General features: G+C 38.3%; 1 protein-coding gene across 2 annotated transcripts in view; it reads right to left on the bottom strand.

Annotated features, from left to right (window-relative positions):
* Positions 1–14011, bottom strand: part of ahr (aryl hydrocarbon receptor) — an 86128-nt gene that overhangs the window by 56063 nt on the left and 16054 nt on the right. For both annotated transcript variants that reach the window (XM_002933302.5, XM_031903525.1), the window contains exon 2: positions 3757–3944. In XM_002933302.5, coding sequence (XP_002933348.2) covers positions 3757–3944 — 188 coding nt within the window. The remainder of the gene's footprint in view (positions 1–3756; positions 3945–14011) is intronic.

Raw genomic sequence — 14011 nt, 5'->3', positions numbered from 1 at the left:
TTGCAAGACTTTGCCCGCCCCAACCCCATTCACTTGCCCACAATGACCATCCATTCTATTAGACCAATCAGATTTCAGCAATCCACAGTATTTATTGTATTGCAATTTTCCTGAAGCAAAAGTGAAAAGTATAAAATAACATTAACTGCGTGGCTCATAAAAGAAATTCCTTTTTTGAATGGACACAGTAGCATACCAAATCATTTTGCATTATAAAGTTTCTGCGTTGATTACTTGACAGAGAGGGTAAAAATAAGTACAAATGCAAATAATTCATAGTTTAGTGACTTATAAAAATTACTGTACTACAATATCTGCCATGGTTATAACAACCAATTTGTGTTATTAGGATGCTGGAAAAGCAGTTCGCCAACAGACAGCAAATGGTTAAAGATCAGATTCATAACCTGTTCACATCAGCAAAACTGTTTTTAGAGAATCAACCCACTCAAATATGTCCATATTTTTATCCCTTTTAGAAGACTAAACAGACTAAACAGTGCACCAAGGGTTGCTACCATTGTGGAAAAAAATACTGGCCTTCCTATATTATCTTTCTACCCCAGTATCATTTTTACTTGCCAGTCCAGTACTAGCCTGGTGGCAACAGGAGGTGCACCCGGCTTGTATCTGGATATGGTGTATCTGGACATGATCTGGCAAGGCATGGCAGAGCCAGTTTTAGCTGTAAGAAGGTTAAAATTAAACAAAGACATGGGTAAAGACTGTGCCAGGTTTGCTAATTTCAAATTAAAAAAAACAGTAAAGCTTTCCTATCAATTTTTTTTTATAGAACACCATAAAATCTTGTAAATGCAGAAAAAAAGGAAAACTAGAGGCCAGAAGAACACATGTAAATGCATATGCAATTATATATTCCGTTATATATGGAAGGAGTTAAATGATGCCCTTTAACTCACTTCAACTCAGATTAAATGTTTTTCTTTAAAATAAATCTATTGTTGCTGAGAGAGACATAGGCTTCATTCCAAGCCAGATGATATGATTGCACATTTAGATCTGACTTTCCTCAGGAATCCACACCCCCTTTGCATCCTGTTATTCAGAGTGCTTCATTTAGTTCAAACTAGCCTTAGTAACAAACAGTGATGATTCAGTCTTGGCCTAGTAGCTAAAACAGTTAACCCATAGTACAAATCATTAATAGAGAACCCTGATAATTTTACTCTGTGTTCTTATCAAAGGAAACTCCAGCAACACCTACAAAAAGTTACAAGCTGATATTTGCTCTTTAGTTTCTGTGCTAGTTACTGATTAATCTAAATGGTAAGTAAAGCATGTCCTTTCTCCACTAGCCTGTGGGAACAGCAGTCATGAGGTACCCAGGTTTGTGTGCATCTGGAGGACCAGCACATACCAGCAGGTTCTGTAAATGTTATGCAATGGTGCTGATGTGTCTGTGGGCTAAAAGCATGATAGGCTGGCACATCAGTAGCCAAACACTATGGGGTTATGTAATAAAAAGCACTATGTTTGCACAGGATCACTAACCTATAGCAACCAATCAGCTGGTAAATAAAAAAAAATGTACTGGTCACTTGTTTAAAAACAATCATCTTACAAATGGGGGTATAAGCCTTTCTGAATAGGTATCGGACAAGGTCCGGGGACCCTGAAATGGGAAGTACCTCATGGGAAAATGAAAAAATTACAAAGATTTATTTTTCAGCATGACACAAATCTCCTTTCTATTCCATTGGTGATACACTTTCTTAAGGTTCTTAACCTGACTGTCCCATCCCAACCTGACAGCTATAGCTTCTTATGCTAACGGACTCCTGTTACACATATATGGCAGCCCCCTTATAGAAGAATGTGGGGATCAGATAATGTAGGTAATGTAAAAGCAAAGACAATGTTATGATAGATGTGAAAAATATTTAATTTCTGGTGCCAGTGTCTCTTTAAAGCAGAACTAAAGGCCAGTAAGGGCCTAAGCTAAAAATATTATGCTATGCCTATGGACTGCTCTAACATACCACTACAGCTGCTTCTTCATCCTTTTAGCAGATAAAATCTATAAATCCAAGCACATCCTGATGCCACAGGAATATTTACTAATCAGATCTAATTAATGATGCAGCCTATGCTGTTTTTATGCTGCCACGCACGGCCTATTTATCTAATCTGCCTTGTCGCAAGTGGTGCAGCGGGATTTTATTTTTTTGTTCTGTGTTGATATATTATGAGTTATGTTTGCATTTCTTAGCTCTTGGACTAAACAAAAAGAAAAACATACTTTTAAAATAAGAAGCCATGATGGAGCCAATAGTAATGGAGCATCTCCACATACTAAATACATAAAATAAATATTGAATTGACCACCAGCAGAAAAAAAAACAAACACTTTTACAACCCACATCAACGCAGACACTTATTTAGCCTTTAGTGTCAGCCACAGCAAGCATCATACTAAGCAGCACATTCCCTTAGACAAGAAATGTAGAATCCACTGGTTTATGGGAGGTAGGCTGTCACTTAATAGTGTATGCCCACAAAATTCTTGTGAACGCCTGCTAATGAAAGAGTTATCACATATATTGGCTCAATCAAATATAGTAAATTGCCTTCACCTTTTGGATACATATGCAGAGACAAATTTTCACTCCATAAACCAATATGGGACATGTCATAAAACAACAATGACCTATAACTAAAATGTCAAAACACATCCTTGGGCACTTCAGGACTTCTTAGGGCTCTGGCACACGGGGAGATTAGTCGCCCGCGACAAATCTCCCTGTTCGCGGGCGACTAATCTCCCCGAGTTGCCTTCCCCTGCCACCGGTGAAAATGTAAGTCGCCGGTGGGATGGCACACGCGGCGGCGTGATTTCGGGAGATCGCCGAAAAAGACTCGCAAAGCTTTTTCGGCGATTTGCGCGAAATCGCGCCGCCGTGTGTGCCATCCCACCGGCGACTTACATTTTGCCGGTGGGATGGCAGGGGAAGGCAACTCGGGGAGATTAGTCGCCCGCGAACAGGGAGTTTTGTCGCGGGCGACTAATCTCCCTGTGTGCCACAGCCCTTACAAAATACTCCCCCTTCCAGAATATTTTCCGGACTTTCACTTGTCTGTTGTCTATTATAGCATGATTAAGCCTAAATTGGTCTCTGAGCTGTTGCTTTGCTACATTAGGCATTTACATTTTCCAACCTTCACTCTGTGGGCTTCGTTGCACTACCACCCACAGGTCAAAACAGGGGAAGAAATTTTTTGCAACGGTTACAATATTCAGCTACCCAAAGAGCTGTTTTATAGGTAAGTTTTCCATGTTTTGCCAGTTAAACCATGCATATGGCTTATAAAGACCGGTATGCACGCGTTTTCACATCATTTTCTAGAAATGTTGAGTCTAGTTATAATGAACTCTACTGAGATAGAGGCAGTGTTTCCTGGCAGTGTTTCTCTCTAAGAGTATATTCTGTAAGAATGAATTTGCATGGCTTCCAAAACTTCCCTGTATAGTATGACTAACACCACAATAGCAAACAATTTGCTGGCTATTGCTTTAAAATTACTTCAAAAGTTATGGATCGTAAGAAATACTTCTTTATTAAAAAGTACATTCCTTATTTAAAAAAATAAAATGGTTCCAAGACACTTTCATGAACCTATGACACTGCAAACCAAAATGGTTCTTATGTGAGTTTTATTCTTGATCCTTAAAATGTTTATACACAATGTAATAAGACATGGGAGTCGGCAAGATAAGAATACATTTACATTTCTTACCTTCAAAGAAGCCCTTAGCCCTCAAATAGCTAACACTGAGTCTAAGCACTGAAAGCTTGTCAAGTTTTGATATAATGTCATCTGGGAATGGAAGCAGGCTTGCCAATCTGTCCAACTCAGTGTTAAGGCGATCTCTGTGCCTTTTTGATGGGTTGGACTTGACACCTTCAACCTGTGTTGGTTTAATTCTGTAAAAAAAGAAAAAAATAATAAATTAGCACAGGCAGGGCATTTTTCATCAGTTACTTATTGTGTTGTAGAGTTTTCTGATGAATTAATTTTTATAAATATATGGTATTATTATAAAGAAAAAAATAATAAATGTGTCCACATTAACAGTTCTACAATAAAACGGTTACCCTTTCTTGACTGGCCCCAGCTGCAGTACTTTCTGGGTACATACACAGAGCACCAAGCAAAAATTTCACACAATTATGCCATTTCAGTATTCATTTGCTGTGATTTACATTGCCAGCAATAATTGCATTTATACAATGACCCATGTGTCATTGCCCTAAAAGTTTTCTAATGTTGAATAAATATATATTTTTTTTTTAAAAAATAAAGCACTACAGTTAAACTACTGAAGTCTCCTAACACTGCTCTATGAAATAAAGATTAAATAAAAGAATGGTCCGTAACTTTACTACATTACCTTTAAAAGTTTAAATAAGCAGTATACCCTCTTGTTCAACATAAGTTCAATGAAAAGGGTTTCTGCTGAACATACTTTTTTCACGTTATTTTAGGGCAGTGCTGTCCAACTGGCGGCCCGCGGGCCACCCTCTGTGTGCCCCCCCACCTGTCTGGCTGCTTTGATGGTTTACCTTTGTGTAAGCTTTAAATGGTATCCCCTGCATTGTGCACACCACAGTATCAGGCTGTAATCCCCTGTGTTGTTCACACCTTTTAGATTCTGCATAGTTCACCCCCTGCAGTGTTCACACTTCAGGCTCAGACTGTAATCACCCACATTGTTCTCCTCTTCACACCTCAGACTGTAGGAGCAGTGCCAAGAATGTGTCACTGTATGAACAACCTGCCCTATGCTGCCTGTGATGGCACATACACATACACTTAAGGGCAGGCAGAGTATGGCACACACAGGCACAGTAGGGCAGGCAGAGTACTCTCCCGGCCCTATGCTACCTGTGTGTGCCATACTCTGCCTGCCCTATGCTGCCTGTGTGCGCCATACTCTGCCTGCCCTATGCTGCCTGTGGGAGGTAAACCTGGCAGGGGTTTGTTCTCGGAGTTTGTTAACAGTTGGAAATAGTAATTAAATGGCCCCTAAGGTGTGTAATTATGTGCTGGGTGTTGCTTTGCTACCCACAGGGAAGGAGCCATATGGATTTAAGGGTGTGTCATAATATAATTCTTTCACATATGAATGACGGGTGATATCCCCACAGTAAGCACCAACTATTTGGGTTTATGGTGCTCTACCACCATTAATGTGGGCATGCAGCATCTGATCTGGGAACTGGCACATATATTGTCACCCACTGTGACCTACAGCACTTATATTTGCCTATTTGTGTCTGTAAGTTACCCTCCCATATAGTTTGTAAGCTCTACGGGGCAGGGAGCTCCATCCTCTTGTGTCTTTGACTCTTAATTTATTGCAACTGTATCTTGTATTTATTGTTATACTTTGTATTTACCTATTATCTTAATAACCCCGTTTGTATTAATGTATTTACTGTACAGCGCTGCGTACATAAGTAGCGCTTTATAAATAAAGAAATACATACATACAGATAATATCCTTTAAAGAGTGCAACTGTTTCAACAGAAAAGAATGATCACATGCAGCAGAATGATCACATGCAAATTGAAACATAGCCACCTAATACTTTCCCTACTGCTACATCATTGCTTTGGTTTAAGTCAGCAGAATCAGGGGCACAGATATTTCAGTGCCGTTATGCAATAGGGTGTGCAGCACAGACACAATGGAGCCTAGGCTGAGTTCACAAGGGGAATGCAGCACAGATACATTGGAGCCCTGTCCAAGTATGAATAGGGTATGCATAAAAAGCACAGTAAAACCTCTTCCTCTGGATAGTAAGCTCTTGTGATTCATTTGTTTCACCTTTTTAAAAACATTATTTAAAGACAGTATTGGAGATCAGTTTTGCTGCCAAAACTGCAAATGTAGTTCCTATTGTGCACTGTTAGGGTGTAATAAAAATTCTAGTTTCATTTAGGTTTATAAAAACCAGAGCACTGAAGAATTTGAAGTCTCTATACTACAACAGTATGTTGGCATAATCGGCTGCTCCACAGTTCTACATTACTGCACAATTCAAAAGCTCTCAACTAAAATTTCCTGACGCCTATCATTTACACAACAACCAAGAACTTTAGGCAAACTGTTGCTACAACAATTTAACTGAAGTAAAACCTATGTTAAGCCACACTTTTACTTTCAATTTAGGTTGAACCGATGTCTGCTGTAAAATCTTGTGGTTCCTTAACAGAATGTACCAATGCTAAGTGGTATGTGGACAGGCACATGACTCACTGTTCCAATCAGAAAGAATAAAATATGCCCAATAAGTCCCACTACTGGCCTAAAATGCACATATTGTCTGTTTAAGACAAATAAGTTGATTTACCAATGAGGTGCATTTTTTGGAGTCACAAAGGTAAATATCCAAAGGGTAAATGGCACAAACAGCGATCTGTTGGCCACAAGAAATCACCAGTCCTCCGGATGACAGAAAATATCTATACATTTGAATGTATGGGAATCTCTGAATGTAAAACACTTTACATACAGTGATATGATAATTGTTGGAAAAGAATTAGTAAATGGTACTGCACAATAGTACCATATAGTAGGCTTCTCTACCAATTGGCTATTTTATTGTGTAACCTGCAGAGAGGAGGTAATAGACAAGCAGCAACCAGGTATTTGATTGATGGGGATCATAACAAGCTAGCAGGGGACTGTGTTTATCAACTGATCAATTTTAGGCACTGCAGCTTTTTTTCCAGGAGCCCAAAATATTATGTTGCATTGCATAAAGTTAAGGTCACACGCTCACCTAAGCCAATCGGAAACTATCCAGTGTATGTAGCTATTGGGATAGCCTTAGGTCAAAACTGAACATCAGCATCTTCAAACTTCCCTGCAGCTAGCAAGTCCTTAGGTACCACTGCCAACAATGGTCCAATACTGCATTATCTTTGCATACCTGAATGGATTTAATATGTAACCTTATCATTCAACATTAAAGTAGTAGATCAGTATTCTCTGCTCTAGGCTCTCAATTTTTAATCAGGCGGAGAGAAGCGGATCTCCTTTAATTCCTATCTCCCTGTAGCTGTACTTACAATCACAGCTTTCTCCTGCATGCAACTACACGGTGCAGAGATTGGCATGAAAATGCCTGCTTTTGGATCGACCTTCACTTCCACTCCACATAGTTGCATGGAGGCATAAGCTATCATTGTCAATACACCTACAAGGAGATGTGTGTTTGAGCAGATCAGCTTTTCTCCATGTGACTGCTCTGCTTCTCTCTTTGTGTGGTTTTCAAACACTCTGTGTGACTGCAGCCTAATAATTAGCTTAAAAATATCTAAAAAAAAAAATAAATAAATAAATTATATATATATATATATATATATATTATTAATAATAATAATAATGGTAAAATAAAAGGTGATCCCTCAGGTGTCCCTATAAGAAACAGAAGAATTGGTAATTAATCACATGAAAGTGAGTAGCCCAGATCAGGGATGACATTGACCTAGTTAACCAACACAGTGCATTATATACACAAACCTTGTTTTGTTTGAAGGGGAAGGCATATTTTAGTAGCTTAAAGGACATGTTAACCCCAACAAATCATTTTTTGCCTAATAAAAGAAAACATAATTCTAAGCAACTTTCCAATATGAATTTATTACAAATTATTAGTGCTTTAAAAGTTATTTGTAAATATAATTGCTATAGAAAGCAGCATTTGCTGAACTCTTGGTTGTTACTTTTTAAACAATGTTGCAAGCGCCAGGCTCCTCCAGCGAGGCAGGTCTGTGAAACAATGTAACACAAGGCAGCAGATTTTAAACGCCAGAGCCACCAGGGCAGAGAATAGAAAGGACAGGCAGCCGCTGCTTTTATTAGCAGGTATATATACAAGTAACTGGAAAAAGCATTACAAATATGTAATGAATGTATATTGCAAAGTTGCTTAGAGTCATGTTTTCTTTTATTAGGCAAAAAGTATTTTTGGGGTTGACATGTCAATGTATGAATGTCTTAAATATACTGATATGGGCGAGTGCATATATATATATATACATACACGAGAGAGAGAGAGAGAGAGAGAGAGAGGGAGAGAGAGAGAGAGAGAGAGAGAGAGAGAGAGAGAGAGAGAGAGAGAGAGAGAGAGAGAGAGAGAGGGAGAGAGAGAGAGAGAGAGGGAGAGAGGGAGAGAGGGAGAGAGGGAGAGAGGGAGAGAGGGAGAGAGGGAGAGAGAGAGAGAGAGAGAGAGGGAGAGAGGGAGAGAGAGAGAGGGAGAGAGAGAGAGAGAGAGAGAGAGAGAGAGAGAGAGAGAGAGAGAGAGAGAGAGAGAGAGAGAGAGAGAGAGAGAGAGAGAGAGAGAGAGAGAGAGAGAGAGAGAGAGAGAGAGAGAGAGAGAGAGAGAGAGAGAGAGAGAGAGAGAATATTATCACGTATTTCTAAAGCACAAATAGCATTTTTTTCACCCTTTCCTTTAAAAGGAAAGCATTTTCTCAGTATTTCTGCCTTGTCAACAAAAACTGGGAAGGCTGATATGTTTGTATATAAAGAACTGTAATCTTTTGTTCAAACAAAGTATATTGCTGTGTCACTGCTCACAAGATGTAAATGTTAACAAAAAAAAAAAAGAAAAAAAAAGAGGGGGTGGAGGGTATTCAATGGTTGTTATGCATCGCTCTCTCTGACAGTTTAAACTGCTGTCACAGTTTTATTTAAAACACATAACTGTAGTAGAAGGACCTGTAACTTTTCAAATTTAGTAAATAAAAATATTTTTATATCTAAAAAATATTTCACATAGGTGATGTGGTTCAGCCCAAGGGTCAGAAACGGTTTAAATTTATTAGAATCTGCTGACTTCTACTGAAGTGAGATGCAAACCCATACAATGCAACTGCTGTACCAATACTGAAAGAATGCAAGTTCTATTTGGAACTTTCTAAAATCTGTAAAACAAACTCAGTGGGGTCTAAGGTTTGTGCCACTCATGGAGTTCTGACTACCACTGGCCTCCATTGCAGAAAAGCAGCGGCCAAAACACCTGGCTCTGTTTTTAATATTCTTTAATGACAAGCCCATTAGTCAGTAAAGATCATTAGATGCAGTGACAGGCTAAGAGGGGTGTATTGACCACAGCTGTTCTCCAATGAAGGGTACTGCACTAGCATTAGTCTCTACTGAGTTTACTTTGTAAGATAATTTGTTTGACACAGTTTTCTGCTGAATGGCTGTGCCAGACAAAATACCCATGTGCCATTATAGCCACAAAATAATTGGCAAGAAGACTTAGGGGCCCATTCATCAATGTACAATTGAGTCAGAGTACTAAAAATTAGTCTTTTTTTCTAAGTTTTAGAACTTTGCATATTTTCTACGATATTTTCATTAATTTGCGCAACTTCTTCGTACTTTGCAACAATTTGTGTGACAAAATCATATTTGTTGCAAAAAGTACAAAAGTTCTGGAATTCATTCAAACTTCAGTATCGTGACTTTCCTTTGGCCACGTTGGAACTGCCATTGAGTACTATGGTAGGCTTCCAAAATCATGCACTGAAGGATCAAAGTCAGAAAGTTTTTTGTGCCGTTTCCATTCGTTGAGAAAATTTTGGAATTTTTGGATTGTACCACGATAGTTTCATACAACCATGATGTGATCCGAAATTTTCGCATCTAATACGATTTTTTCCCACTCGTATTTTTTAAAGTCCAAAATTCAGACTTTTTATTTATTCTCAAAAGGCATAATTAGAGAAATCCAGCCAACCTGGTTTATATAGAACAGTTGAATAAACCTAAACAAAGGAGGCCATGATAGTCCATCTGTGCTGCAGGGAAAGTTTCCCATACACCTTAGCTCAGTGTAATCAAACCCCTTCCTCACCGTTTTACAACATGAAGTGATAAATTCTGAGACTTCCAGTCTTTCTGCTTTCCAGAAAATCTATGACCCACTGATTATGCAGCAGGGGGAACATTAAGTCCAAAAATTCATTGCTTTACAGAAGAACATAGGCTGTTGGGAAACATTGTTTGACATGATACTCTTTTAATCTGTGGAACTAGATGTGTTTGTGTAAAAAACAAAAATTTCTTGAAGTTAATTTAGTGATTATTCACTTTTTCCACATAAGCCCAAATGAACAAATTTATTCTTACAAAAATGGTTTCCAAACAATATTATGTGTTGTCCTAAAGACATAATGACATACACAGGAAAAATGCAAAGTCATCATATCCATGGAAGCTGGACCATAGGAAATTAATGCCATCTATAATTAGATAAAACTTAGCAACTGCAGTATCCTAGGAGCTATTTGTCCCCTGACAGCTTTGAAATACATAATCCCTCTGCAGAAATTACCTAGCAACCCTATATGTAAAAGTGTGCTATCTAAAAGTACAAGCTATAAGGGACAACAAAAGCATACAGAACACTTAAGATCAATTTTGGTTTTGTGGAAGCTGCCCCCGACCTGACAGGAACCACTTAACCTCTTCCTCCTGACAGCTAAAAACCCAGACATGTTTTCTTAGATCTTTGTGGTAACAAACACTATTTTTGGAATCATTTGTCTCGAGCAAGATACAAGAACTTGCAACACCTTAAGCTCACAATCAACCAAGTGGCTTACTTTAAAAAATTATAACAAATAGGAACACTAAATAAATAGGCTGAATTAAATAAAATTAAAAAATAGCAAACTGCTAATTGGTTCAAGGTTTCAATAGAATTTTTGACGCAACTATCAGAAAACAAAAAAAGTGCCCCTGCAACTGTAAACAATATTATCCATTCTACTGATCTTTACCAGTCTTTACTTTTTGTGGAAATGTAATAACTCTGTTCACATAGGAAGGTCTGAGGGCCATGCATCTGACATGCACGCAACAAGCTCAGACTTAAACCTGTACACAAATTATTTAGACACAGCCTCCTAACGTCTGCCTCCATAAATAGAGCATAATACCATAACTCACCTCAGCAATTTATACTGAACGTGTCTAAATTAGAATGTTCAAAGCGATACCTGCTCCCAACTCACAAACAGGGCCAACCACCCACAACACAACTGAAAACATAAATCACAACACAGAATAATATACCCACAGACAGGGCATGCTGTGAAAGGTTGCTCAATGAGAAAGAAACTATAGAGAAAGGAATTAAAGAGTTATACAGAGTGCACCAGTGATTGCTGTCCCTTCTCTGTATGCTTATCTAGTTTCTTTCTCAGAAGCAAAATCCAAACCTGTATCCACCATACTTCAGCTAAACATACACACTAGTATGGAATTTTTCATTAAATTTTAACTCATGACTAAGACAATTGATTAAAATTTGCAATCAAATTCGATACAAGTGCACTAACAGCTATAGTCATATCACCTGCCTTGAAATGAAGTTATGTTATTTATTGTCCAGACTGGCAGTTTCTCAAAGAGCCAATCCGCTCCTTGCTGTATCTTCACAGACAGGCATGAGATCAGTGGTTTTCAGGGTGCAAATGTATATTAATAAATTACCATGGCAAAATCCGCTCCATATTTCTGCACACAGCCCTACATCGTGCCTGTCAGTGAAGATACAGCAAGAAGCAGATGACAGCAGAACGGCTGTTTCTCTATCTGCATTTAAACAAAGATAGAGAAACAGTCAAGTCTGGCATTAACCTTCTACAACGTTAACACCGTATTGACATGTTTACAGAGTGCTTTACAGAGACCATTTTCACATCAGTCCCTGAATCATTGTAGCTTACAATTAGGGATGAACTTCAGTTGGGGATGATTCTGCCAAAAATAATGGATTCAGCGCATCCCTATTAACAATCCTTATAAGTCACAAATAAGTATGTCAGTCTGACAGAGAAACCACTCATGGGACATGCAGACAGTCGATGGCTGCAACAGTATATGGTGGGTATTTATCACTAACTACTATAGGCAGCACAACACAATCTGTTCTTATGAATTTAGACAGCCAATACTTTGCGTATCTTATAATTGGCAAACAAAAATAAAACATATAAAAGAGGCTGTCAAAGTTACTGAAATGCCTGATGAAACAATTTAATTTTAAATTATTGCAACTGTTTAAAAATGAGATGTCTGTTAAAAACATTTTAAGTAACAAGTGTGCTTCTGCATATGCACACTTAAGTGCGGTTTTACTGCAGCCCAGTGGAAACTATTTCCATGGTGAAATAAATGGTATAGCAACTAATAATAATATATGGTACAAACCTATTAAAATATGTAATCAGCAATAAACTGGATGACCCTTGTGAAATCACCTGAAAGAGCTCTCCAAAATATCCACTCGGAGTGCCACACTAGCAGAGTCTGAGCCCAATAATCAGTTTGGCACTACCCAAAGAATATTTATTTATTAACAGAAAGGAAATAGAACATACTGGATAAAGATAATAACAAAATGGCACTGCTGGTAAATGTTTAGCAGTGTTGTACCTTTATACTAACTGCTAACCTTTATACTAACAATTTATTAGGATGAGATTAAAAAGTTATAAGGAGCAGTATTACCCAACAGGATAAAAATATATTTCTTCTGAAGCCAGTGAACATGTAGCAGTTGATTTCGAAGTAACATAAAAAACAGATGGCATTTCCCAATGTCTGCTGTGAAAGCTATTTGTCTCCAAGCAAGGAGGGCTATCCATTATAAAACATTAAGGGGCAGCAACATTGAGACTGGAACATATCATTAGATGGTACAGGACAAAAATCGTCTCCTTAAAATCATTTGAATCCCTTGAAGATGCATAAGCAAACATTTCTGCAAAACTGCAAGGTATTTTGAAGTATTTTGTTTTGCCACCAATATGGATTCATGCAGCTTATCTATGATCAAGTACAATGTACAGTTATTATAAAAAAAAGGAATTTTAAAAAATCTCACTTATTTGCTTAAAGGACATGTAAAGCCTACATTTGCCTACAATGTATATCAGTTGGGCACGTCTCCCCCACCCAAATGGCATCATTTGTACTGCATATATCCCTTCCGCTTGCCAGCACCATCACATTTTCCTAAAGCAAATAGCAGCTTTCAGCCAGTGGCCATTTTTCCTCTGATACATAATCAGATACACTTAAATCTGTAAACAGCATAAAAGCACAAAGATCTTTATTCAGCATACGTTTCATCAAGAATGCAGGCTCACACAGGCACAACTGTTTTTGATAAAAGTTCTGCTTTGTTTAAGCTGAGCTCAGGAGAGGAGGTTAGGAGAAAAAAGGTGAAGCAGACAGTTGGAGCTGAATTTCTATGCCATCTTTTCACTGGCTGCTAGACTGGAGGGCATGTTCAGTATCTGAGCTTAGAACAACTGAGCATGCCCACAATCCAACAGCCAAAGCAAATTCCTGAGGGAGGGGGCTGAGTGAGTTACAGGAGGAGAAGTACATTTAAGTGATTAAGGGGATGCTGCAGCCTTACTATTAACCTCTGGACAACCAGTGTGGCAGGTATTGAAAGATTTCAAAGAGGCCGTTCACTGATTAGATTTTTGTGTGTGGGGTTCACATGTCCTTTAAAGTAACCTCTCTATGGGAAATGGCTTCCCATAATGCTGAGCTTTCAGGATGACAGGTTTCCCTATACCCATACCAATATTTTTGTTATTGACAAATCCCCAGAAAATCATCATCATATTCTCAGGATGAAACTGACAAATCCTCTTGGAGAAAAGAACAGAAACTGTTTGTGAAATATGAGCAACACCAATCTTCTGAGTACTCTGACACCACATATGGATTAAATCATTTAAACTATAATGAAATTTGCACACAATGCTATGATCAGTGCATAAAAATGTTTATGGCTTACCCTTTACCACTGCAAACAAAACACATTATGCATATTTACTAGGTCAGGGCTGCCCAGCGAGATTAATTGCACGTCCCCTGCATTATTCACACCTAAGATGTGTATGCCATACTCTGCCTGCCCTGTGCTGCCTGTGTGTGCCATAC

The sequence above is a fragment of the Xenopus tropicalis genome, chromosome 6 (genome assembly GCF_000004195.4).
Source record: "Xenopus tropicalis strain Nigerian chromosome 6, UCB_Xtro_10.0, whole genome shotgun sequence".
NCBI classification, from domain to species: Eukaryota; Metazoa; Chordata; class Amphibia; order Anura; family Pipidae; genus Xenopus; species Xenopus tropicalis.
Note: the sequence above shows the minus strand (reverse complement) of the source record. Positions and strands in the feature narration are given on the sequence as shown.